General features: G+C 41.9%; 1 protein-coding gene across 1 annotated transcript in view; it reads right to left on the reverse strand.

The window, feature by feature from the left end:
- Positions 1 to 27,518, reverse strand: part of lrpprc (leucine-rich pentatricopeptide repeat containing) — a gene marked incomplete at its 3' end in the record, with an annotated part of 275,324 nt that overhangs the window by 5,649 nt on the left and 242,157 nt on the right. Inside the window, exons 35-36 of the mRNA XM_084321823.1 lie at positions 5,704 to 5,778; positions 18 to 99 (exon numbers count right to left, since the gene is read on the reverse strand). Coding sequence (XP_084177949.1) covers positions 18 to 99; positions 5,704 to 5,778 — 157 coding nt within the window. The remainder of the gene's footprint in view (positions 1 to 17; positions 100 to 5,703; positions 5,779 to 27,518) is intronic.

Consider the following 27,518-nt stretch of genomic DNA (forward strand, 5'->3'; position numbering starts at 1 on the left):
GTGTGTGTTTAACATACTGTAACATTTCATCAGGTAGTTGTATCCAATGTCCTTTTCAAAGTCTGGAAGCAGAATCATCATGTTCTTAACCTTGGCTGCCTAAGAGAGAGAGAGAGAGAGCGAGAGAGCGAGAGAGCGAGAGAGAGAGACACACACGTTGGAAAGAGAGGAGGAATGACAGCTTTATTACAGGGCTGTACACTAAGCTTTTTCACTAGGGGCACAGTTGCCCCTAAATGAGAAATTTATTTTTTAGGGGCACATTTTTTAATAACAATTTTACCATTATAGTGCAAAAAAATATGTTCCTCCTGCCTCATTACTGTGGTCATTTTATTTAACATTTAAGGGCTTTTGTTTTCAGGTTTGTATCTTTTATAATGAACCAACTGAGAAAGTGTGTAAATCACTAATAGAACAAAAACAACAAACTGTGTGTGTGCGCGCGCTTGTAGTGCTCCTTGAATGAGATCATCACAACACACACACACCATTGCATTAATCAGGAGGACAAGAAACTCTGCATACCTTTGTTTCACAATGAAAAGTGCTTTATAAATTAAATGAATTATTATTATTGTAAATAACCCCATGAAAGGTTTATTATTTTTATGGGTAATTACCCGCTTCATATTTGTGATGTTACTGGTTTCAGGGTGTGCCTAAAGTGATCAATGTGTTGGGCCGTTTATAGAGATCTATGCCAATTAATGTTTATGTATAACCAGGACTTTTTTTAATAAGAATTGAGAGGCCTACTACGGTATTTGGATATGTGACCTTTATTTTGAAAACCGTGTTGCGACGCAGTTTAAGTTTGCCCTTTTGACAGTGAAATGTTCAGTTCAACTTAGCTCGAAGGAAAGACTCTAATCAAAAAGGTTTAATTGACCCGTATGAGGCTCTTACGGTAGGACTTTGATTGTTTATAGAAGAGGAATGTAATACTATGCAAAACGAGAAATAAACAGTGATTTTACCAGCAGTAAGTTGCAAGCCACTTTCATATACGGGGAACCGTGACAGATAGATAGGTTGATACTTTATTGATCCCCGGAGGGACATTTAAGTAGACAGTATTTCACGTCCTAATAGTGGGCTACTCACCTAATGCATGGCTGAACGTTAGAAGTGTGTCCCCGCCAATCATCACTGCCAGGTCTGACTTAATTTAATCGGCTATGGTCTCTTATAATCTCTCCACATCGGACGTGGTTGTCATAAGATGGACTGATATCCGCTCCGTATTTAATCGCACGATAGACTACAACTACCAAGTAGAATAGCATGGCCCAGATTCACTTCACACGCAATTACTACGCAGTAAATTCATTCATCGCCGACAGATTTTTTCATAGCACCGCGACATTATGTCGCACTGTACAGCCCTGGTTGTAGGCTAATGTTTTACTATTTTTTGTATCCAATTTGTATGGATTAATTTAGGAGTGAAATGCGAATGAAGGGTTGAAATCACTACTCGCAAGGTTGCCCCCAAATATTATTTTCCACTCGCACGGGCCAAATTAAGGGGCAATTTGCGATAACCTCATCGCAGTGTACAGCCCTGTATTATGTCTATAGGATAAAGAGAGGAATGAGCGCTTTATTATGTCTATAGTATAAAGAGAGGAATGACAGCTTTATTATGTCTATAGTATAAAGAGAGGAATGAGCGCTTTATTATGTCTATCAGGCCACGTGAGCGGATCGGCGCGGCCGAGAAATCCGCTCTTCGCTCTTTAAAGCTTGGTCCGCTCCGCTAATCGCTCATGTTGACCCCGATCCCAAGTCGCTCTCCGCTCGCTCCCCACTCACCTTGAATCGAGCGCTCCCCGCTCCCCGCGCCAGATCGCTCGGCAGTTTTTCTTTTTCTTTTTTGGAGCATGGTGTAAATGAGCTCAAACTACAACAGTCTACACCCCCTGGGCCCCTTAACAATTGTTTGTATTGAGCCGCATTGTAATTGTAGCCATTCTGCAATGTTAAATAACGTTGTTTATCCATTCACTAGTTCTATTAAGCGATGATAGGCTAGCCGAGCCACAATGCTATGGTCGCTGCCATTAACGTTAGCATGTAAGCTAACGTCAACAACAATGGCGTCGATACTTTTTTTAACAGGAGTGAGTGTGGGCGTCATAGATATCTATGGTGGGCGTCTCTACAGTGACGAAGCCTGAACCCTTCTCATTGGTTGAAAATGGCCTTCATGTTTGTACATCGCCATCTGTTGCTTTGGCATTGTACTGCATGTATATATTACATCAACAGTGTTAAACCACTGTGAGCGGCCTGGAGTGGATTGGAGCGGAGGAGAACTCTCGCTCCGGACGTCGCGCCGACTCATTTTAAAACCCACTCCTCGCTCACGTCAAAACAGCCCGCTCCGCGCCCCGCGCCGCTCACGCTCCGATCCGCTCACATGGCCTGATGTCTATAGTATAAAGAGAGGGATGAGCGCTTTATTATGTCTATAGTATAAAGAGAGGAATGACAGCTTTATTATGTCTATAGGATAAAGAGAGGAATGGGCGCTTTATTATGTCTATAGGATAAAGAGAGGAATGACAGCTTTATTATGTCTATAGGATAAAGAGAGGAATGAGCGCTTTATTATGTCTATAGGATAAAGAGAGGAATGACAGCTTTATTATGTCTATAGGATAAAGAGAGGAATGACAGCTTTATTATGTCTATAGTATAAAGAGAGGGATGAGCGCTTTATTATGTCTATAGTATAAAGAGAAGGAATACAAGCTTTATTATGTCTATAGGATAAAGAGAGGAATGAGCGCTTTATTATGTCTATAGGATAAAGAGAAGGAATACAAGCTTTATTATGTCTATAGGATAAAGAGAGGAGGAATGACAGCTTTATTATGTCTATAGGGTAAAGAGAGGAATGACAGCTTTATTATGTCTATAGGATAAAGAGAGGAGGAATGAACGCTTTATTAAGCCTCATATCAAGCCAACTTGAATAGCAACTTCCCCCAATAGCAACAATTTAAATTTGAATTACTTTCTTTATTTTAGAAATAGTAGTAGAATAGTATTCTGAATCAGTAAAACACAGGTTATGAAACCCCAGACATGGTTTTTATAAGCAGCGAGAAAAGAATAACTAAATAAATCTACATTTTGACATTAATTAATTAATTAATATTATTATTAATAATATTTAACACATTCCCCGACAACAACGTTTATATACGTGTTTGGCCGACAACCGTTGAAAGCCAGCCACGTATATATACGCTATTTGGTCCGTTTTCCTTTATTTTTATTTTTAATATTCTATTCAATGTCAGGGACCTGTATGTTGCCGTTAAAATGCATACTGGGACTCCGAAGGTGCAGTACCGGCCAGATCCTGCTAGTAGGCAGTATCGAGAGTGCAGTAAACCCTGTTCCAGGCCGTGTGTTACGTTTAAACCGCTCCGGGCGCAGTTCTTTAGTACAGGGAAGCCTAGAGGTTCACTCGGTCGCATTGAAGCGTATCAAATGCCCCCGATGCATGTGTTGTGCTGGATTATGTCGTGGACCAGATGGACATCAGATGGACCAGATGGCGATCAAACAATTGGAATATTCTTTTTGGAATGAGCCCGATCTAAGGTAAGGAACATCTGACGTCAATTCCAGCTTGATCCTGCAATGTTTTCATTCCAATCCAGCTGATCAGCGTGTGTAGTGTTCACAACGAATGCCGTTAATGGCAATCAAAGCATCAGAAACGACCCCACCCCCCCCCTTTCATGCATTCATTATGAAACACAATACCTATTATATACATTTGATTTGGAAATAGTAGCGTGTCCAGGGATGAAACGCCAATGCTTTTAGTAGAATTCACGTTGCGCCCTATTACTCAGCCTACCAGGAATTAGCCCGGATCATTCCGAAACTATACTTATATTCACAACGGGATAACGCGCGTACTCATGAATTTATTTATTTTTTACATCTTGGACAGAAGATAGTTACTGTCAAATGACCATAGTATTGTATCCATAGCTATAATATAGAATATAGATATAGCTCTACAAACAAGGTGACGCACTCCTATCTTTTAAAGCGTGGCCTAGCTAGAACAGGATGAGGCCAATAGCTGGCAGTCAATGTGTTAATAATAATATTATATAAATGAATAATATTATTTATGTATAAAAGTGAAGCCAGTGTCATTTCAGCCTGAAAAAAATAATAACGCATTATAAATAATCTGCTCCATTATTACACCTCTGGATGTTCTTAAAAAATATGGACATAATTCAAACCAATCAGATGTAGGGTTGGGCATCGTTTAGATTTTAACGATTCCGGTTCCGATTCTCCATTTCGATTCCTGTTCTAAACGATTATCGATTCAGATTCTTTGAGGTGCAGGTCAAAACAGGTCACAGCTTATTTCACAGGAGATTTTTAATTTATTTAAAAAAAAAAAAAAAAAAAAAAAAATTTCATACTATTCACATCGTCAGTTGAGTTTAATTTGGTTGCTGTACTGTAACTAGGGTATTAACACATCCTGCGCCATAAACGTCATACGACGGGTTTCAAGTTCATGCGAATTCTGCCAAGCGTACAACGTTATTGAGATCATATTTCATATTTTCGCCATGTTATTCATATTTCCCTCACGGAGCCTGGTCTGATGCTGTGTGAGCCGGCACAACTCTGCAACGCTTCAATACTGCCCCCTGGTGGATGATCGGCGAGTTGCCAAACCGGAAATGGCCGGTTGGATCTCGGTGCGTCTCCGAAATGCGTCCGGCCACTCGCATATTCTTGCGGGACTCTAGCCACACACCGTGGATATGGATCGCTGCCATAACTCAATAATTGACATTATTTGGGCGTGTATTATTATTATACAAACCGGAAATGGATCGACTCGATCCCCATCAAATAACTGGGATCTTTTTGCTCCAGTCTCATCGCCCAACGGTAAGAGGACGTTGACGTTACTTTCAGCCTGTTTATTATTATCCATGCAAACTGCTCTGATCTATATATCACCCATACTACATAAAGCATTTAACGACGATCACGGAATTATAAACATCCCCCCCCCCGTTCATTCGCGCATGATCAGTCATAACGTTTAGGATCATGTACAGTTGACATTTTTAATATAGCGTGGATCGGCAACAAACGGCATTTGATAATCTATATATGCGTTTATGCCAGATATCTCACGTTCTAGGAATTACTGCAGAAAACGATAAAAACATATTTATATTCTAGACGGTATTTTCGTATATGAATGTATGCATGAAAAAGTAAAACGTTCCTACATCCTGAACGATAGATAATCGATGTTGAATGGGCCATAGTAATGTCAATTTAGCAATACAAATTAAATAGACTTACAGTACTGGCAGAGAATGGTATAAGATGCTGAAAGTGCGTGGCAGGGAATGTGTTAATGAACAAAGTAAAAAAAAAAAAAAAAAATATATATATATTTTTTTTTTTTTTTTTTAATATAAATTAAGAATCGAAATGCAAATAGAACCGGTTCTCGGTGCACCAACCCTAATCAGATGTGTGTGTGGTTGTGTGTGTGTAGTTGTGTGTGTGGTTGTGTGTGTGATTGTGTGTGTGTGGTTGTGTGTGTGTGTGTGTGTGTGTGTGTGTGTGTGGTTGTGTGTGTGTGTGTGGTTGTGTGTGTGTGTGTGGTTGTGTGTGTGTTACCTGTCCAGCTTTCCGGGACACTTTTGCGATGTAGGACGTCAGAATCTTCTGCTGTTGGGCCACAGCGTTACAGCGCTACAGCGAGACGGGAGGGACAAGAGACATGAGAGCGTTTAGAAAGATGTCCCAACAGGTCTCCCCTCAGTGCGCTGCTTTCAGACCTCAAACACATCCCACTGAGATTATTAGATTATTATTATTCACGGTCATCAGAGAGAGGGAAGGATGGTTCTTGTTGCGTCATTATTCTCATCTTCATTGAACAACATATATGTGCCCAGGTATGGACTTCAGGGTCATGTTGAGGGATCTTCATTTTTTTTTTTTTTATATATACATATTATGAAAGTACAGATTCATACCTTCAAAATAAGCCATCACTTGAACATTTTGGTGGGATACTTTTCAAGCTACTTCCTATGATTCATGGTGATATCACAAAACGTATTCAGAGATAATAGCCTTCAAGAGACGAGCAGGCTATTCGGTGACAATAGTGAAACAACTACAACACTACCCAGAATTCATTGTAATCCATGGCCCCCCTCTCTCTAGGGAAATTAACACCTGGCAGCTTTCCAGTCTGAGGCCCTTTGTTATTACAATGACTCTGTCTGGTGACTGCAAACACAACACCCAGAGGAAAAAGGAAAAGTCATGATAGTTTATTAAAAAATTTGTGTGGTAGTGAAAGGTTAACCTTCTGTAGTGTGGTAGTGAAAGGTTAACCTTCAGTAGTGTGGTAGTGAAAGGTTAACCTTCTGTAGTGTGGTAGTGAAAGGGTTAGCCTTCTGTAGTGTGGTAGTGAAAGGTTAACCTTCTGTAGTGTGGTATTGAAAGGTTAACCTTCTGTAGTGTGGCAGTGAAAGGGTTAACCTTCTGTAGTGTGGTAGTGAAAGAGTTAACCTTCTGTAGTGTGGTAGTGAAAGGGTAACCTTCTGTAGTGTGGCAGTGAAAGGGTTAACCTTCTGTAGTGTGGTAGTGAAAGGTTAACCTTCTGTGGTGTGGTAGCGAAAGGTTAACCTTCTGTAGTGTGGTAGTGAAAGGTTAACCTTCTGTTAACTCACTAAACCTCACAAACACCAGCAAGGAAAGGCTGCCACTCTTCCGTGAAAACCCGCCCTACTCTGCTCTGATTCGCAGACTGTGGGTGGGGGGGGGAGAAACGCTGAATGTGATTGGATCAGGGGGAGAAACGCTGAATGTGATTGGATCAGAGTAGCCAGACAGACAGTCAGAGCAGCCAGCCGGACAGTGGAGCCAGCGGAGAGAGAGGAGACAGCGGAGGATTTAACGAGGCGCGTTAATACATTTGTTTATCTGGCTTACTGCTGCGGATTCAAGCCATGCAATAACAAAGCGCCACATTAACACTTTAAGTGCCGAAAACGTGTTTAGGCGTCTGTGACGTACGTGGGTTGGTCATTATCATTATTACTGTATTTGGAAGACCATGTGAACATCAGGTTAGTATAATTAGTATGTGTTATGTTATTTTGGCTTGTGTGATGTGTCATCTGCTAAGCCTGTTTCTCTTTCTCCCTTCCCAGATACCACTCATCCCCCTGATTGAGCTGATTGCACCTGCTTGATTGCACCTGTGGGCAGTCAAGTGGATGAGTGGATATAAACTGGAAGATGACACACACACGGGGCGCCTTATTGTGTCACTTGCCGGTGATCACAGTGTTGGAGGTTGCCTGTGGTTGCCACTGTGGTGGAACTGTGCTCTATTTTTCCCTGTTGTATTATATTGGCCTTGTCTCCATAATTATATGGGACTGTGTGTTCCTTCTGTTCACACTGCTACCTGGTAGGTGTCTCTGCTAGCGTTGCTACCAGGTAGCATATAGATATATATATATATAGATTGGCCTCTGTGTAAATTGACACATTCATGGGGGAGCACATCTATATGATTGGCCTCATCATTTGATTCCTAGTGTTGCTGTTTGTCTGTATGTGTACCGTGTTTGTCCTCCCCTTACCTTTTTCCCTTTGTGTGATCTGGGTTGAAATCCCCACTGACAACATCCCTTTTCCCTTTGGGAAAAGGCCGTGGGTTGGAAGCCCCACTGTAATAAACTTAATTTACCATTTGAAAACGTCTTTGTTTACTACCTGCCTACCCGGGACTGTTTTGAAAAGCATTTTTACTGAGAGAGGCTGTTTCTGCTCATGTGCAGCCTGCTCCATATACTATTCTGTGCGGTCATTAGACCTCTGTACATGACAGCGTCCTTCCCCGCCATGCTCAAGTTGCCGAGGACGCCGTAACTCGTCTTTAATATCAATATTTCAAAAATCTGTAATCGGAATCATATTTTCCATCCGCAGCCTTCACACACAGTTCTGAGCTCCTCTCAAACCTCTAGCGGTTCAAGAGCGCCATCTGGTGGCCGATCGGCAGAAGCGCCAAACAGGAAGTTATGTGGTTGAAGTGCTGATCGTCCATATTACTTCCGGGCACTCTATAGGTCCCGGGACTCGATCTCGACACAATACATAGCGATCCGTTGCCAATAACTCGATAAACAACATGATTTGGACGTATATACTATTATACAACCTGGAAATAGATCGCGTATTTCTACATCCCATAATAGGAATATTTCAGTTCCACGCTCATCGTCCAACGGCGCGAGGAAGATACGGTAAGATTCAGCGTTATTTTTGAACGTGTTCGATATAAACTGCTCTGATGATCATATCACCCACACTAGATGAATGATATAACGCTGCCCACGGAATTATAAACGATCCCCCGCCCATCCGGTCATCATCAGATGATACGTAGAAACTTCTAGAAGTACGTCCAATTGAAATTTTTGATCTCACACAGATTCCTACGAAACTGTATTTCATCATCAATATAATGCATTTGGGGCTATAAATCACGTTCTGGAGAAAGCTGCAGAAAGAGATGAAAACATACTTATACTTTAGACCATATTTTACTATGAATGTGAATGAAAAAGTTTAACGTTGCTACACAATGAACAATACATATAGGACCTTGAATGGGCCCTAATAATGGCAATTTAGCAATAGAATTTAAAAAGTTATAGCCCTGCAAAGAAGGGGAACTTTTCCATAGACAAATAGAGCTGGCAAGGGATGGTATATCATGAATTTAGCCTTAGGCAATCAAAGTGTTAAAATAAGGACAGCATTAAGTTGCAATAATACAGTACAGCTCAATACACACAATTGTTAAGGGGATGCAGACCTGACAAAGACGTTTGTCTTGTCATCAAATCCGTGCTGAATTGCAGCATCGTTTACATCAGGGTCCCCCCTAAGTGAAAACAACCTCTCTCGCTCCGATGAAAAGCATTGGTTTCCTTATTATATTAATTTACTTCGTAATGCCATTAGGTTGCAATAAATGCACTCTAATGAAATTAGTTCGCTCATAAAATTCTAAATGTGTTTTAATGGTGTTTAATTAAGTTTAAAACACGTGTTTTATGACGGCGGCGCCGGCCTCTCTTTTTTTTAATCTTTTTTATTTAGACACTGCGTTTGTCACAAGTTACGTTGCTTATAACTTATAACATTAAGATAGTGTATTAACATTGTTATTCTCTCTCTAAGAAAGGAGAGCTTGTGTCGGTGTGTGTTTCAACACCTCGATAAGTACATGTACTTGATACCCGGACAGGCGCACCCAGCGAATAGCCCATGGCGTGTAGTTTTTCCACCGTATGAGAGAAAATCCTTGTGGAACTATATAACAATAATTACCTCATTTACAAGTTGTATTTAAGTTTGCAAATAAGGGCAAATAAGGGAACACATTAATGACAGTTCAAATATGTAAAAAAAATCAAGATTTCGATTTTTAGGATTTTCTGAACAGCAAGACATTTTTTCACTTAGCGACATTTCTCTCTGCCCGAATCAAATCGGGTTTGGTCACGGCGAGTCACATATATACAATGATCACGGTGTGATTTCTGCAGGATCTGTACCAAACAAAGATGTTTTCCTACGTGTGTAGAACATGATGTTTAGAACATGATGCTTAGTTAGAACATGATGTGTAGACCAGGTCCTCTCTACACCACAACACTTCATGTTTCACCTTTAACTAGCGATGTCCGATATTGGCATTAAAATGTAATATTGGAAAATATCTGTATCGGTTTAAAAAAAATTTTTTAAACATTTTTATTTATTTTTTAACATTTATTTAACCTTTATTTACCCAGGCAAGCAAGTAAGAACAAATTCTTATTTTATTTATTGTCAAAGTATGCATAATGTTGTGTTAATTCCACAACAAGAGATATGTAATGTTAATTACCTGAAATGTTTCAGTGTTTTTTGGGGGGGAAACCCTGCATATATCGGTATCGGTTGATATCGGTATCGGAAATTAAGAGTTGGACAATATCGGTATATCGGATATCGGTAAAAAAAAGCCAATATCGAACATCCCTACCTTTAACAAATATTGCGCCTGTGTCCGGCTACGTCACACCATATTCCTTACTCCTTTTCTTTCTCCTACTTGGTGTGTGTGTGTGTGTGTGTGTGTGTGTGTACAAACGTGTTTTTCTCAACAGAGCAGCCCCTCCAACCCACTGGTATTCTCACAATATTCAGCAGCACTCGTGTATATACACACACACACACACACACACACACACACACACACACACGGGTCATAAGCTAATTAGTGATTTAATGAGGTGTCAGACACATACCTCCTGGTTTCTTTATGGAATTAAAACGTACTCAGCCTCTCTCTTCATACAGCGTAATTATACACACTTAGTTACATAAAGGACCCGCGCCCTAAATATATCAGCCTAGCACCGGCTTTTTCATTGGACGATTTTCAATTTCCTGTCATTAGCCAATTATCAGAAAACAGGAAGTGAGAGATAATGATGGCATCAGAGAGAGAGGGGAAGGGAGGGAGGGATAGAGAGGGGGGAGGGAGAGCGGAGAGAGGGAGAGAGAGGAGAGGGAGAGAGAGGAGAGAGGGATAGAGGGGGGGGGAGAGAGAGAGGGAGAATGAGAGAGAGGGAGACCGACTGTTTTAGAGACATCTAAACGGGCAGTTTTTCCTCCACCGAGTCAGTCTACATCAGGGGTCAGCAACCTTTTTGACATGGAGTGCCTGATGGAAATATAGTTGTAACTAGTGTGCCTCAACAATATTCCATGCATCGTACATTTTCTTTCTCATAATCAGGTCTTTTTAATGATAATTTTTACATTATTACATCATTATTGTTATTGTTATTATTAACAATATTATTATGATGGTTGTATCAACCCTAAATCTGAGTTGGGGGGGAATGCAATGCAGACAAACAGCTGCATACAGTGCGACCATTTCACTCACATTTGCCCATTCATTTTTGGACACATCACACACCATCGGTGTGTGTACTGTACGTGTGCTGTCATAGCTCCACCTACAGGCCTAATGGAGAACACCAGGATGTGAATGGAGGGTGAATGTGAGGTATATCGTGTAAATAAGTTTTGATTGATCGCAAGACTACACTGTAAAAAAAATAATAATAATAAGTTACCAGAACTTAAAAATATTGAGTTCAGTTACTGTGCATTAAGGTTTTCAATCCATAATAAGTTAACAGAAAAATAAGTACACAACCACACTATGCAGGCACGCGTGCCTAGGGTTGCCTACCCCTGGTCTACATGATGACATAATCCCACACTGTCAACAAAAGGTGTCCCTCAAGGTTCCATTTAGGCCGAGAGCCAGGGCCCCAAATTTGGGCCACAGTTACCATCTTGGGGGACTAACTTTCATAGTGATTTTTGTGAAGGTATACACCCCTGCTGCTAGAAACGATGTGATAGCAATGCAGCAGTTGCCTCCAAATGTGTGCTATCACATCTTTTATAACACTACCAAGCATATTTTTCAGGCCTCCTGTCGGAAATTACATGCCCCAAATGAATCATGATAGCTCCTGAACCATAAGGCCTATATCCATGTTTCTGGTCTCCTTTGATAGGTAACAAGTTAGGACATATGAATCCAGTGTAAGTAAACCCACATCTATTACCATTCCAGAGTAATGGAGATACAATGAAGGAAAACATCATATTTTTACCCTCGCCTGGTACATAATCTTAATTTAAAAGGCGATATGACCATTATAACCAATATCCCATGGATAATAATGCAACTGAATGTGTTCTCCTACTCCTTGACTACAAATGTAACTGTAAATGTGATGACAATACATAAAAAATACAACATTTATGATACCGTTTAAAAAGGTATACTCCGATGATGTAAATGTTTTGGCCATGGTTACTGTTTACATGTTGACTGTTTACTGGTAATTGTACTCGAACACAATTTCTTTCAATACAGCCATGTTACAAAAACATAAATCTCCCCAAAACATTGAAATAGTAATAACAATGAATATTGATCAATATCATCATCATTTATTTATTTATTCGTACATGGAATTACCACAGTCCAACAGTACATATTCATATAATTCACCAAAAATACCATGGCCGAAAGGAACAGGAAGAAGAAAAAATCTTATATATACCTGCCCCTACACACACACAACACACCTATAGACATTGTGTAAAACCAAACAGAATATACGCATTTTGCAAAAAAATTTAAACATCAACACAACCAAATTAAATCAACATAAATAAACCCATTTTGTCTATCTATCAGTCAAACTACATATTTAGGTTCATTCATTTACACACACACACCCACTTATATAATGTATTATACTTCTATATACTATCTAATTTCTATTTTATTATAATATAACTAAATCATACTATTTATTCTACACCATATTGGTACAGTATTATACAATATTTTAATATATTATTATTCTATGTTACGCTGCTATATACTATATTACTATACTCATACTGGCCTACACTACAACTCTATGCTACGTCATCCTGACATGCTAAACTGCAATATTATACTAAACTGTGCTATACTGTCTATGTATCTTTTCTTTGCACAACCTTTTGAAGTGAAATATATTAGTGGAACTCTTTTCATCGTTCTGCAAAGAGTTCCATAGTTTGATACCTATAACTGAGGTGCACCTTTGTTTTAAGGTTGTTCGTGCAAATTGGTGTTTAAAATTTAATTTCCTTCTGCTGTCATCTGGACAGGGAACGGACAACCTCTGTATAGTTGCTGGTAATACTCTGCAATTTGCTCTAAACAAAACTAATAAAGTCTGTATTTCAGCTAACTCTTTAAGTTTCAATAGTCTGGATTTAATAAATAATTCTTTGGTATGTTCTCTTGAATCTACATTGTGAACTATTCTTACTGCTCTCTTCTGTAATATAAATAATGGCTTTATGTTGCTTTCATACGTGTTACCCCACACTTCCACACAGTAACTCAAATATGGTAGGATGAGTGAACAATATAATATTCGCATAGAATTATAATCAAGCACATTCTTTGCCTTGTTCAAAACAAAAACACTCTTGGCTACCTTATTTTTTATGTACATTATATGTGGCTTCCATGTCAATTTCTCATCCAACATAACAGTTTAACACCACATTTTTTTAACTCAGATACTCTTTCAATATTAACTCCGTCAATACATAATGCCACATTGTCCTTCTTTCGATTAGTAAATATCATACATTTAGTTTTTTCCAAATTTAGGGATAGCTTATCGTTATCAAACCATATCTTAAGTTTACACATTTCATTTACAATGTCATCTGCAAATTTTTTAAGGTATTTTCTTGAACTGAAGAAATTTGTATCGTCAGCAAATAAAACAAATTGCAATATGTTTGACACTTGACATATATCATTAATATATAAAATAAAAAGTTCACGTTGCGCCCTATTACTCAGCCTACCAGGAATTAGCCCGGATCATTCCGAAACTATACTTATATTCACACGTTTCAGCCTGAAAAAAATAATAACGCATTATAAATAATCTGCTCCATTATTACACCTCTGGATGTTCTTAAAAAATATGGACATAATTCAAACCAATCAGATGTAGGGTTGGGCATTGTTTGGATTTTAACGATTCCGGTTCCGATTCCGATTCTCCATTTCGATTCCTGTTCTAAACGATTCTCGATTCAGATTATTTGAGGTGCAGGTCAAAACAGGTCACAGTTTATTTTGCAGGAGATTTTTTATTTATTTAAAAAAAAAAAAAAAAAAAATTCATACTATTCACATTGTCAGTTGACTTGATACAGTTTAATTTGGTTGCTGTACTGTAACTAGGGTATTAACACATCCTGCGCCATAAACGTCATACGACGGGTTTCAAGTTCATGCGAATTCTGCCAATCAACGGCGTACGACGTTATTGAGATCATATTTCATATTTTCGCCATGTTATTCATATTTCCCTCACGGAGCCTGGTCTGATGCTGTGTGAGCCGGCACAACTCTGCAACGCTTCAATACTGCCCCCTGGTGGATGATCGGCGAGTTGCCAAACCGGAAATGGCCGGTTGGATCTCGGTGCGTCTCCGAAATGCGTCCGGCCACTCGCATATCGTTGCGGGACTCTAGCCACACACCGTGGATATGGATCGCTGCCATAACTCAATAATTGACATTATTTGGGCGTGTATTATTATTATACAAACCGGAAATGGATCGACTCGATCCCCATCAAATAACTGGGATCTTTTTGCTCCAGTCTCATCGCCCAACGGTAAGAGGACGTTGACGTTACTTTCAACCTGTTTATTATTATTATCCATGCAAACTGCTCTGATCTATATATCACCCATACTACATAAAGCATTTAACGACGATCACGGAATTATAAACGACCCCCCCCCCCCCCGTTCATCCGTGCATGATCAGTCATAACGTTTAGGATCATGTACAGTTGAAATTTTTTATATAGCGTGGATCGGCAACAAACGGCATTTGATAAATCTATATATGCGTTTATGCCAGATATCTCACGTTCTAGGAATTACTGCAGAAAACGATAAAAACATATTTATATTCTAGACGGTATTTTCGTATGAATGTATGCATGAAAAAGTTAAACGTTCCTACATCCTGAACGATAGATAATCGATGTTGAATGGGCCATAGTAATGTCAATTTAGCAATACAAATTAAATAGACTTACAGTACTGGCAGAGAATGGTATATGCAATGCATATTCAACATTCATATATGGGCCACAGAGCTTCATGCCATGTGACCTATCAATGTTTTCAGCTCAGTTAGACCTATACAATGATATATTGCTTATTGGTTTTCAGAAAATATTTAGTTTATTTTGGAAAACTCAATACAAAACCCAGGGCACATATAATCACATCACAGAATTTGTTCAGGAGTTCAAATAACTAATTACTTAAGTTCCATCAGTACAGACAGTTCTCAGTCTCTATCTGTGGCGCTGTTGGCTGCGCTCTCCAATTGTGTTAAAACGGTCACAATTTCGAGTCCTGCTCCCACTGCATCCTCTAGCCTTTTCTCTTCTGCATCTTAACTAAACCACTCCGTCCTCTAGCCTTTTCTCTTCTGCATCTTAACTAAACCACTGTGTCCTCTAGTCTTTTCTCTTCTGCATCTTAACTAAACCACTGTGTCCTCTAGCCTTTTCTCTTCTGCATCTTAACTAAACCACTCCGTCCTCTAGTCTTTTCTCTTCTGCATCTTAACTAAACCACTGCGTCCTCTAGCCTTTTCTCTTCTGCATCTTAACTAAACCACTGTGTCCTCTAGTCTTTTCTCTTCTGCATCTTAACTAAACCACTGCGTCCTCTAGTCTTTTCTCTTCTGCATCTTAACTAAACCACTGTGTCCTCTAGTCTTTTCTCTTCTGCATCTTAACTAAACCACTGTGTCCTCTAGTCTTTTCTCTTCTGCATCTTAACTAAACCACTGCGTCCTCTAGTCTTTTCTCTTCTGCATCTTAACTAAACCACTGCGTCCTCTAGTCTTTTCTCTTCTGCATCTTAACTAAACCACTGTGTCCTCTAGTCTTTTCTCTTCTGCATCTTAACTAAACCACTGTGTCCTCTAGTCTTTTCTCTTCTGCATCTTAACTAAACCACTCCGTCCTCTAGCCTTTTCTCTTCTGCATCTTAACTAAACCACTGCGTCCTCTAGTCTTTTCTCTTCTGCATCTTAACTAAACCACTGTGTCCTCTAGTCTTTTCTCTTCTGCATCTTAACTAAACCACTGTGTCCTCTAGTCTTTTCTCTTCTGCATCTTAACTAAACCACTGTGTCCTCTAGTCTTTTCTCTTCTGCATCTTAACTAAACCACTGTGTCCTCTAGCCTTTTCTCTTCTGCATCTTAACTAAACCACTGCGTCCTCTAGTCTTTTCTCTTCTGCATCTTAACTAAACCACTGTGTCCTCTAGTCTTTTCTCTTCTGCATCTTAACTAAACCACTGTGTCCTCTAGTCTTTTCTCGTCTGCATCTTAACTAAACCACTGCGTCCTCTAGTCTTTTCTCTTCTGCATCTTAACTAAACCACTGTGTCCTCTAGTCTTTTCTCTTCTGCATCTTAACTAAACCACTCCGTCCTCTAGCCTTTTCTCTTCTGCATCTTAACTAAACCACTGTGTCCTCTAGCCTTTTCTCTTCTGCATCTTAACTAAACCACTGTGTCCTCTAGTCTTTTCTCTTCTGCATCTTAACTAAACCACTGCGTCCTCTAGCCTTTTCTCTTCTGCATCTTAACTAAACCACTGTGTCCTCTAGTCTTTTCTCTTCTGCATCTTAACTAAACCACTGTGTCCTCTAGTCTTTTCTCTTCTGCATCTTAACTAAACCACTGTGTCCTCTAGCCTTTTCTCTTCTGCATCTTAACTAAACCACTGTGTCCTCTAGTCTTTTCTCTTCTGCATCTTAACTAAACCACTGTGTCTCTAGCCTTTTCTCTTCTGCATCTTAACTAAACCACTCCGTCCTCTAGTCTTTTCTCTTCTGCATCTTAACTAAACCACTGTGTCCTCTAGCCTTTTCTCTTCTGCATCTTAACTAAACCACTGTGTCTCTAGCCTTTTCTCTTCTGCATCTTAACTAAACCACTGTGTCCTCTAGCCTTTTCTCTTCTGCATCTTAACTAAACCACTCCGTCCTCTAGTCTTTTCTCTTCTGCATCTTAACTAAACCACTGTGTCCTCTAGTCTTTTCTCTTCTGCATCTTAACTAAACCACTCCGTCCTCTAGTCTTTTCTCTTCTGCATCTTAACTAAACCACTGTGTCCTCTAGTCTTTTCTCTTCTGCATCTTAACTAAACCACTGCATCCTCTAGTCTTTTCTCTTCTGCATCTTAACTAAACCACTGTGTCCTCTAGCCTTTTCTCTTCTGCATCTTAACTAAACCACTGTGTCCTCTAGTCTTTTCTCTTCTGCATCTTAACTAAACCACTCCGTCCTCTAGCCTTTTCTCTTCTGCATCTTAACTAAACCACTGTGTCCTCTAGCCTTTTCTCTTCTGCATCTTAACTAAACCACTGCATCCTCTAGTCTTTTCTCTTCTGCATCTTAACTAAACCACTCCGTCCTCTAGTCTTTTCTCTTCTGCATCTGAACTAAACCACTGTGTCCTCTAGTCTTTTCTCTTCTGCATCTGAACTAAACCACTGTGTCCTCTAGTCTTTTCTCTTCTGCATCTGAACTAAACCACTGTGTCTCTAGTCTTTTCTCTTCTGCATCTTAACTAAACCACTCAGTCCTCTAGTCTTTTCTCTTCTGCATCTTAACTAAACCACTGCATCCTCTAGTCTTTTCTCTTCTGCATCTTAACTAAACCACTGCGTCCTCTAGTCTTTTCTCTCCTGCATCTTAACTAAACCACTGTGTCCTCTAGTCTTTTCTCTTCTGCATCTTAACTAAACCACTGTGTCCTCTAGTCTTTTCTCTTCTGCATCTTAACTAAACCACTGTGTCCTCTAGCCTTTTCTCTTCTACATCTTAACTAAACCACTGTGTCCTCTAGCCTTTTCTCTTCTGCCTCTTACCCTCTTAACCCTTTCACTGCCACACGACAGAAGGTTAACCCTTTACTATCACACAACCGGCTCTCGTGTGGCAGTGAAAGGGTTAACCGTTTGGTAGTGCGGCGGTGAAAGGTTAAGCCCAGAGCCCTATTTTCTGAAAGTCCGCCTAAAATACATACCTAAGTAAATGGAAGTTTGCTCCACTTCTACTTGCTAAATGTTCACAGAAGGTAGACACACTAACTGCGCTCCAATCTATGCCAATGACATTCAGTTTTGTGGTAGAGGATCCAGAGAAATAAAAAAGATTCATACACAAGTAATTTGCTTGCAGGCAGCTCGAATCGGCTGGGTACAGTCGTTTTTCGAAATTTCAACGCTCATTGAGAGCTCTGGATGCCCTCTTCTCATATGACTACATTCGGCGACGTTTAGCTAATTCAAAATGGCGGATATTCGCTAAATTATAAACACATTTCATAAACTAAAATCTCACTAATAACACTTTACCCTATTGGTAAACAAACTTATTGTTGAAAATATACACTATGACTGCTGTTGTGACATGGTTAGGGTCTTTACTCTTGGATACATTGAGAAAAAAAACACTACTTAATGTCATACAGTCTGGGGAGATTGATTTATGACGTGATGTCATTTGCGGTCCGCCGATTAGGTTAACATAATACTTTTACAATTTACATGTATATATATATAGAGAGTATTATGTTAACACTTTAAGTGCCGGAAACGTGTTTAGGCGTCTTTCCTAGCCATGCTCAAGTTGCCTAGGACGCCGTAACTCGTCTTTGATATCAATATTTCAAAAATCTGTGATCGGAATCATATTTCCCCTCTGCAGCCTTCACACACAGTTCTGATATCCTCTCAATCCTCTAGCGGTTCAAGAGCGCCATCTGGTGGCCGATCGGCAGATCGCCCAACAGGAAGTCATGTGGATGAAGTGGTGATCACTCACCCATATTACTTCCGGGCACTCGCTATAGGTCCCGGGACTCGAGCTCGACACAATACATAGCGATCCGTTGCCAATAACTCTATAAACAACATGATTTGGACGTATATACTATTATACAACCTGGAAATGGACCGGGTATTTCGACATCCCATAATGGAAAACTGTCTACGCCACGCTGATCACCCAACGGCCCGAGGAGACTGGGGTGAGTTTTAGCGTGTAATATTACCGTGTTCAATACTAACTGCTATGATGAACATATGACCTACATTAGATGAATGGTATAACGCTGCCCACGGAATTATAAACGCCCCCTCGCCCATCCAGTCAACATCAGATGACGTGTAGTAACTTCCACAAGTACGTCCAGTTGGAATTTTTTATATCGCGCCGATTGCTATCAAACTGTATTTCATCATCAATATAATGCATTTGGGGCTATAAATCACGTTCTGGAGAAAGCTGCAGAAAGAGATGAAAACATACTTATACTTTAGACCATATTTTAGTATGAATATGTGAATGAAAAAGTTTAACGTTGCTACACAATGAACAATACATATAGGAGCTTGAATGGGCCCTAATAATGGCAATCTAGCAATAGAATATAAAAAGTTATAGCCCTGCAAAGAAGGGGAACTTCTCCATGTTAAATAGAGCTGGCAACGGATGGCATATCATGAATTTAACCTCCGGCAGTTAAAGTGTTAATAGGCCTAATATGTATATTATTTACTAGATTAAAATACTGCCATTACTTCAAAAAGAGAGGGTAAACAGAGGAACTTGAGCCTGGAGGACTGAGAACCATATTATGGCTGTAAAGCATGGACTGTGTGGTCTGTGTTTAAATAGTGATGGTGTGAGTAGTAGAGCAGTAATGTCTCTCTGATCATTAGCATGCATGCTGTGCCAGTCAGACATGCCCTTTAAATGATTGATCGGGATAATCACTCAAGAAGTGAAGGAGAGACCAGGAATAGACGGGTGGCAGAGAGCAATCTCTGTTTCTGCTTCTGTCCTTCTCTCGCTCTTCCGCTACGCTGATCTTACGTCTCGGTTCCCTCGTGTTCCTGGAGATCGTTAGGGGTGGTACGGTACCCACTCAAACAATGCTTTCAAAAAGAAATGTGCCTTTCCATAATTTTCTCCCATCGCCCAATTTAGTCATTAGGCTAATTCCCTTCCTGGTCCTTCCTACTGTCGGTGTGGGGAGGGTGTGTAGACTACCACATGCTGCCCTACCGTCGGTCTGGGGAGGGTGTGTAGACTACCACATGCTGCCCTACTGTCGGTCTGGGGAGGGTGTAGACTACCACATGCTGCCCTACTGTCGGTGTGGGGAGGGTGTGTAGACTACCACATGCTGCCCTACTGTCGGTCTGGGGAGGGTGTGTAGACTACCACATGCTGCCCTACTGTCGGTCTGGGGAGGGTGTAGACTACCACATGTTGCCCTACTGTCGGTCTGGGGAGGGTGTGTAGACTACCACATGCTGCTCTACCGTCGGTCTGGGGAGGGTGTGTAGACTACCACATGCTGCCCTACTGACGGTCTGGGGAGGGTGTAGACTACCACATGCTGCCCTACTGACGGTCTAGGGAGGGTGTAGACTACCACATGCTGCCCTACTGTCGGTCTGGGGAGGGTGTAGACTACCACATGCTGCCCTACTGTCGGTCTGGGGAGGGTGTAGACTACCACATGCTGCCCTACTGTCGGTCTGGGGAGGGTGTAGACTACCACATGCTGCCCTACTGTCGGTCTGGGGAGGGTGTAGACTACCACATGCTGCCCTACTGTCGGTCTGGGGAGGGTGTAGACTACCACATGCTGCCCTACTGTCGGTCTGGGGAGGGTGTAGACTACCACATGCTGCCCTACTGACGGTCTGGGGAGGGTGTAGACTACCACATGCTGCCCTACTGTCGGTCTAGGGAGGGTGTAGACTACCACATGCTGCCCTACTGTCGGTCTGGGGAGGGTGTAGACTACCACATGCTGCCCTACTGTCGGTCTGGGGAGGGTGTAGACTACCACATGCTGCCCTACCGTCGGTCTGGGGAGGGTGTGTAGACTACCACATGCTGCCCTACTGTCGGTCTGGGGAGGGTGTAGACTACCACATGTTGCCCTGTCGGTCTGGGGAGGGTGTGTAGACTACCACATGCTGCCCTACCGTCGGTCTGGGGAGGGTGTGTAGACTACCACATGCTGCCCTACTGACGGTCTGGGGAGGGTGTAGACTACCACATGCTGCCCTACTGACGGTCTAGGGAGGGTGTAGACTACCACATGCTGCCCTACTGTCGGTCTGGGGAGGGTGTAGACTACCACATGCTGCCCTACTGTCGGTCTGGGGAGGGTGTAGACTACCACATGCTGCCCTACTGACGGTCTGGGGAGGGTGTAGACTACCACATGCTGCCCTACTGTCGGTCTGGGGAGGGTGTAGACTACCACATGCTGCCTAACTGTCGGTGTGGGGAGGGTGTGTAGACTACCACATGCTGCCCTACCGTCAGTCTGGAAAGGGTGTGTAGACTACCACATGCGGCCCTACTGTCGGTCTGGGGAGGGTGTAGACTACCACATGCTGCCCTACCGTCAGTCTGGGGAGGGTGTAGACTACCACATGCGGCCCTACTGTCGGTCTGGGGAGGGTGTAGACTACCACATGCTGCCCTACCGTCGGTCTGGGGAGGGTGTGTAGACTACCACATGCTGCCCTACTGTCGGTCTGGGGAGGGTGTATACTACCACATGTTGCCCTACTGTCGGTCTGGGGAGGGTGTGTAGACTACCACATGCTGCTCTACCGTCGGTCTGGGGAGGGTGTGTAGACTACCACATGCTGCCCTACTGACGGTCTGGGGAGGGTGTAGACTACCACATGCTGCCCTACTGACGGTCTAGGGAGGGTGTAGACTACCACATGCTGCCCTACTGTCGGTCTGGGGAGGGTGTAGACTACCACATGCTGCCCTACTGTCGGTCTGGGGAGGGTGTAGACTACCACATGCTGCCCTACTGTCGGTCTGGGGAGGGTGTAGACTACCACATGCTGCCTAACTGTCGGTGTGGGGAGGGTGTGTAGACTACCACATGCTGCCCTACCGTCAGTCTGGAAAGGGTGTGTAGACTACCACATGCGGCCCTACTGTCGGTCTGGGGAGGGTGTAGACTACCACATGCTGCCCTACCGTCAGTCTGGGGAGGGTGTAGACTACCACATGCGGCCCTACTGTCGGTCTGGGGAGGGTGTAGACTACCACATGCTGCCCTACCGTCGGTCTGGGGAGGGTGTGTAGACTACCACATGCTGCCCTACTGTCGGTCTGGGGAGGGTGTATACTACCACATGTTGCCCTACTGTCGGTCTGGGGAGGGTGTGTAGACTACCACATGCTGCTCTACCGTCGGTCTGGGGAGGGTGTGTAGACTACCACATGCTGCCCTACTGACGGTCTGGGGAGGGTGTAGACTACCACATGCTGCCCTACTGACGGTCTGGGGAGGGTGTAGACTACCACATGCTGCCCTACTGTCGGTCTAGGGAGGGTGCAGACTACCACATGCTGCCCTTGTTCTTAATTTATTTGCCTGGTTCAATAAAGGTAAAAAGAGAGATAGAGAAAGGCCTGTACATATTCATATCCCCGTGTTGAATGTGGAGTCATTGAGCTGTAGTTTTACGAACCGTGTTGCATTAGTGAAGCGGTTTGGAGGCCAATTTTCAGACCAGAGAGAGAGGGGGGAGAGAGAGAGGGAGCGAGAGCGAGCAAGAGAAAGAGAGCGAGAGAGAGAGAGAGAGGGGAAAGGGAGAGAGGATATATCCACTGGCTCTCACTAGGGGACAAGACGACGCAGATGTAATGTCTCTGGATGAATAAGTGAAAGTGACTGTGGTTGATGAATGTCTCCACTGCCTCACTCCAAACACGCAGAGTGACACAGCGGCTCTACTATATGGCAAACATAGTAAAGATAGTGCACTCCTCAGAAGCCACTGGGACAGAGCTAGCTACAATATATATATCAGACACCACTGGGACAGGGCTAGCTACAATATATATATCAGACACCACTGGGACAGGGCTAGCTACAATATATATCAGAAACCACTGGGACAGGGCTAGCTACAATATATATCAGACACCACTGGGACAGGGCTAGCTACAATATATATATCAGACACCACTGGGACAGGGCTAGCTACAATATATATCAGAAACCACTGGGACAGAGCTAGCTACAATATATATCAGAAACCACTGGGACAGGGCTAGCTACAATATATATCAGAAACCACTGGGACAGGGCTAGCTACAATATATATCAGAAACCACTGGGACAGAGCTAGCTACAATATATATCAGAAACCACTGGGACAGGGCTAGCTACAATATATATCAGAAACCACTGGGACAGGGCTAGCTACAATATATATCAGAAACCACTGGGACAGGGCTAGCTACAATATATATCAGAAACCACTGGGACAGAGCTAGCTACAATGTATATCAGAAACCACTGGGACAGAGCTAGCTACAATATATATCAGAAACCACTGGGACAGAGCTAGCTACAATATAATATACTCGCCGTGACCAAACCCGATTTGATCCGCAAAGGGGGAGGTGCTCTGAAATGAAGAAAATGTCTTGCTGTTTAGAAAATCCTAAAAATCGATATCTTGATTTTTTTTACATATTTGAATTGTCATTGATGTGTTCCCTTATTTGCCCTTAGTTGCAAACTTAAATACAACTTGTAAATGAGGTAATTATTGTTATAATAGTTCCACAAATTTTCTTCCAAGTGAGGAGAAAAAACTACACGCGCGGGCTGTGGGGCCTGTCCACAGGGGCCAAGTACTGTACTTAAGTGTTACTTAGGTGTTAACACACAGACGTCATTAGCTTTAGAATAACACACTATTAATACACTATCTTAATGTTATAAGTTCAGATGATTTATAAGCAACGTAACGCAGTGTCTAAAAAAAAGATTAAAAAAAAGAGGCCTTTACGGCCTTTATAAAACGTGTGTTTTAACTTAATTAAAAACCATTAAAACACAGTTCGAATTTTATGAGCGAACGAATTTCGGTAGGGTGCATTTTTTCCAACCTAATGGCTAAAAGTAAATTAATTTAATACGGAAACGGAGTGATAAAAAATGGCTTTTTCATCGGCTTTTTCATTATTGTGGGGGCCCTGATGTAAACTGCTGCTGCTGCGGCGCGATGAGGGCGCGTTAACCCTTTCACTGCCACACTACAGAAGCTTAGTAATGCTTCGCCTCAACTCCGTTTCTGGTAGAACTAGTGAGCGAATCTTTAATATTTTTTTTGATTCATATTCAGAGGTAATTCGTCGAGATATTTATATTTGGTATTTAGCCAAAATAAATATTAGAAATATGGTGAAAAAAACTATTTATCCGTTTTTTTATCCGTCACTACCACACTACAGAAGGTTAACCTTTCACTACCACACTACAGAAGGTTAACCTAGTTGTTGTGTCTTTCACTACCACACTACATGTATTTACATCTAAATGCTTATTGGTCAGGCGGTGACGTCATTAAGTTGATGCCATTGATCGGTGAGTATTAAACAGAGAGCAGGGCAGTGCATGTTTGCCAGTCACCATGGAACCCAGTCAGCAACCCACAGCGAGGGCACTTGCCGAGGCATTAAACCGGTTTGCTCACTTCGGAGCACACTGTGTTGAAGACGAACGCGCTTTAGGAACATTCATCACGGATTTCTTTCCGCAGAAGAAAAATCCAAAAAGAAACTCAGATTCTGGTTCAGAAGAAGAAGACAGTTGTGACGAGTTAGAGGCAGATGATGATGATGGTGACAACACTATTGAAGACGAGGCAGAGCCAGAAAATGATGGTGATGGTGGTGATGGTGACAAAACTAACGGATTTGAAGACGAGGCAGAGCCAGAATCTGATGATGGTGACAACACACCTAACGGATTTGGAGACAAGGTAGAACACGTAATGTGCGTTGTGGAAGTTGAATCTGACGAGAACCACGAACGCCAAATGGAAAGACTTTTGCGATTTACTTGTAAATGCGTCCAGGTTGATAAAGAAAATGACATTCTTAATCGGCGGTCATGTATCACAAAATTGGACCGTGATGAAGTTTACACAAGGCGTTTTGAGATAGCGGCTCTCGAAGAGGATCATAAAGACTTGATTATTATGGCGCAGCTCCAGGCTTTTGGTCGAAAGTCAGAATGGACTATCGGAAATAAATCGTTTTCCAAAAAAAGACAACGTGCTTACACAAACTATTTCTTCGGGGCGATACAAATCTGCCGTGAAGCTTTCCTCTTCATCCACGGGTAAGTTATTATTATTGTCTATTTAAAACTAATAGTACATCATGCCTATTTTTTTTTAAATGATAATAAAATCTTGAAACTTGATTAGTCTTGTTTATTATCAGGGTCCCCCATTTTATTAAAACTAATTATAGTACATTATAGTAGAGTATAGTAGCATAGTATAGTATAAAGTACCGGTACTTGACAGGTACCGGTACTTGTGATGATGATGATGATTGATGATGATGATCTAACTATCTCTCTCTGTCTCCACAATCATGTAGACTGGGTGTGGTACAGACAGGTACCGGTACTTGTGATGATGATGATGATTGATGATGATGATCTAACTATCTCTCTCTGTCTCCACAATCATGTAGACTGGGTGTGGTACAGACAGGTACCGGTACTTGTGATGATGATGATCTAACTATCTCTCTCTCTGTCTCCCCCCCCCCCCCCTCTTCTCTCCCAAGAATAGGTAAGGATCGCTTGATTGCAATAAGCAAACACATGTCAGAAAATGGCATGTGTCTTCGCACAAAAAAGCGATCACCACACAACAACAAGCATTGCATAAAATATGAAGATATCGAAAAAGTAGTTCAATTTGTGTTGAATTATGCAGAAGATCATGCTGTTCACCTCCCTGGACGCCAGGCACACCAAAAGAACTTTACCGGTCAGCTGTTACCATCTTGCGTCACGAAGGCATCTGTGTGGCGTTTATATACCAAGGCAATGCCAGTTGGTAGGTGTAAGCAAATCTTTGTCAAAGAAATAGGTCAAATAGGTCTTTGTCAAATAAAAACAAAGCTTGAAAATGAATGACATTGTGCTAACATGTGTTCTTATTAATCTTTCAGACCAGCGAGCAGTGGGCCTGTCCACATTTAAGTCCCTCTGGAGGCAATTACTGAGTCATATCAGAGCAATCAAACCAATGTCTGATCTTTGCTGGGTGTGTCAGAAGAACAATTATCTGGTTAGTGAACATCACAGTGTTATGAACTTTGAACTGCAACTTCTGTATGAAAAGTGTTATACAAATACAGTTTATTATTATTAATATTAATCATCATTTACTTAACTTTTTTTTTTCAGATTTTCAAAAGTGCCAATCTGCCAGAGGCTGAGAAGTCTGCAAAGCTGAAGCAGCAGGAACAACATCTGGCGCATGTAACCTCCGAGCGGGCTGCCTACAAGGGCATGCTTAAAGCCGCCAAGGAGATCGGTGATGGTCTTTCTCTGGGTGGTCATGTGCCACCGGCAAGCAAGCCCTTGACAATGCATTACAGTTTCGACTACGCTCAAAAGGTGACTACATACCAAGCCCTCTTTCACAACATCATGTTATAATTGTTATAACTACTGCATTGCTCCCTTTTTTTTCTTTCTAAAATCCTTATTCATTTATTGCAGGTGCACTACCCATCAGACCCCCTTCAACCAGGGCCCATGTACTTCTTGGCTCCACGCAAGTGCAGCATATTCGGTGTTTGCTGTGAGGCGATTCCACGGCAAGTCAACTATTTGGTGGATGAGGGGATGGAGTCCAGCAAAGGTAGCAACGCCGTCATAAGCTACCTGCACCACTTCTTCAAAGACCATGGTCTTGGGGAGACAGATGTTGACCTTCACTGTGACAACTGCAGTGGCCAAAACAAGAACAAGTACATGTTGTGGTACTTAGCGTGGCGAGCGCTACATGGTCTTCACCATCGTGTCAATCTCCACCTGCTGATTGTAGGCCACACAAAGTTTTCCCCGGACAGTTTCTTTGGGCTTCTCAAGCAGCGTTTCAGAAAGACCAAGGTGAACACTCTTGATGAGATTGCAGCAGTCGTAAGGGACAGCTCAGTGGCTGGAATCAACATACCACAGCTAGTGGGAAAGGAAGATGGCACTGTAATCGTGCAGTCCTACAACTGGCAGGAACATCTGGGGCCTTACTTCAAGCCACTGCCACAGATCAAGCAGTACCAGCACTTTAGGTGGGTGTGGTCACTGTGTGTTGTGTATTTACTGTAATTAATTATTCACACTTTAGTGCAAAGAATGTCATTGGTAAATGATACAAATGCATTGATATTGTTATGTGCCCTGTACTAACGTTTCACTTTATTATTGCAGCTTTGATTCCAAGGAACCTGGTGTGGTTGTGGCAAAGATGTCTATTGATGGCGCTGAAACCAGATTCCAGCTGCTCCGTGACGTCCGTGTCCTGCCGCCTATAGATGGACTTCCTGTGCTGCCACCACCGGGACTGGACTCTGCAAGACAACACTATCTGTTCCACAAGATCAGAGAGTTCTGTGATGAGGAAGCCCAGGACGTAACATGCCCGGCACCACCAGCCAAAATATCCAGCGGCGGTTCAAAAAGACCACGGTGATCATCTGGAGAGGCCATCAGAACATTGAACATTGACTTTAGCATGTCTATTTTTATCTCGTGTTATTTTAAATGCTAATAAAATCTTGAAACTTGATTTTGTCTCTTGTTTATTAT

Source organism: Notolepis coatsorum (genome assembly GCF_963971535.1).
Source record: "Notolepis coatsorum genome assembly, chromosome: 9".
NCBI lineage: Eukaryota > Metazoa > Chordata > Actinopteri > Aulopiformes > Paralepididae > Notolepis > Notolepis coatsorum.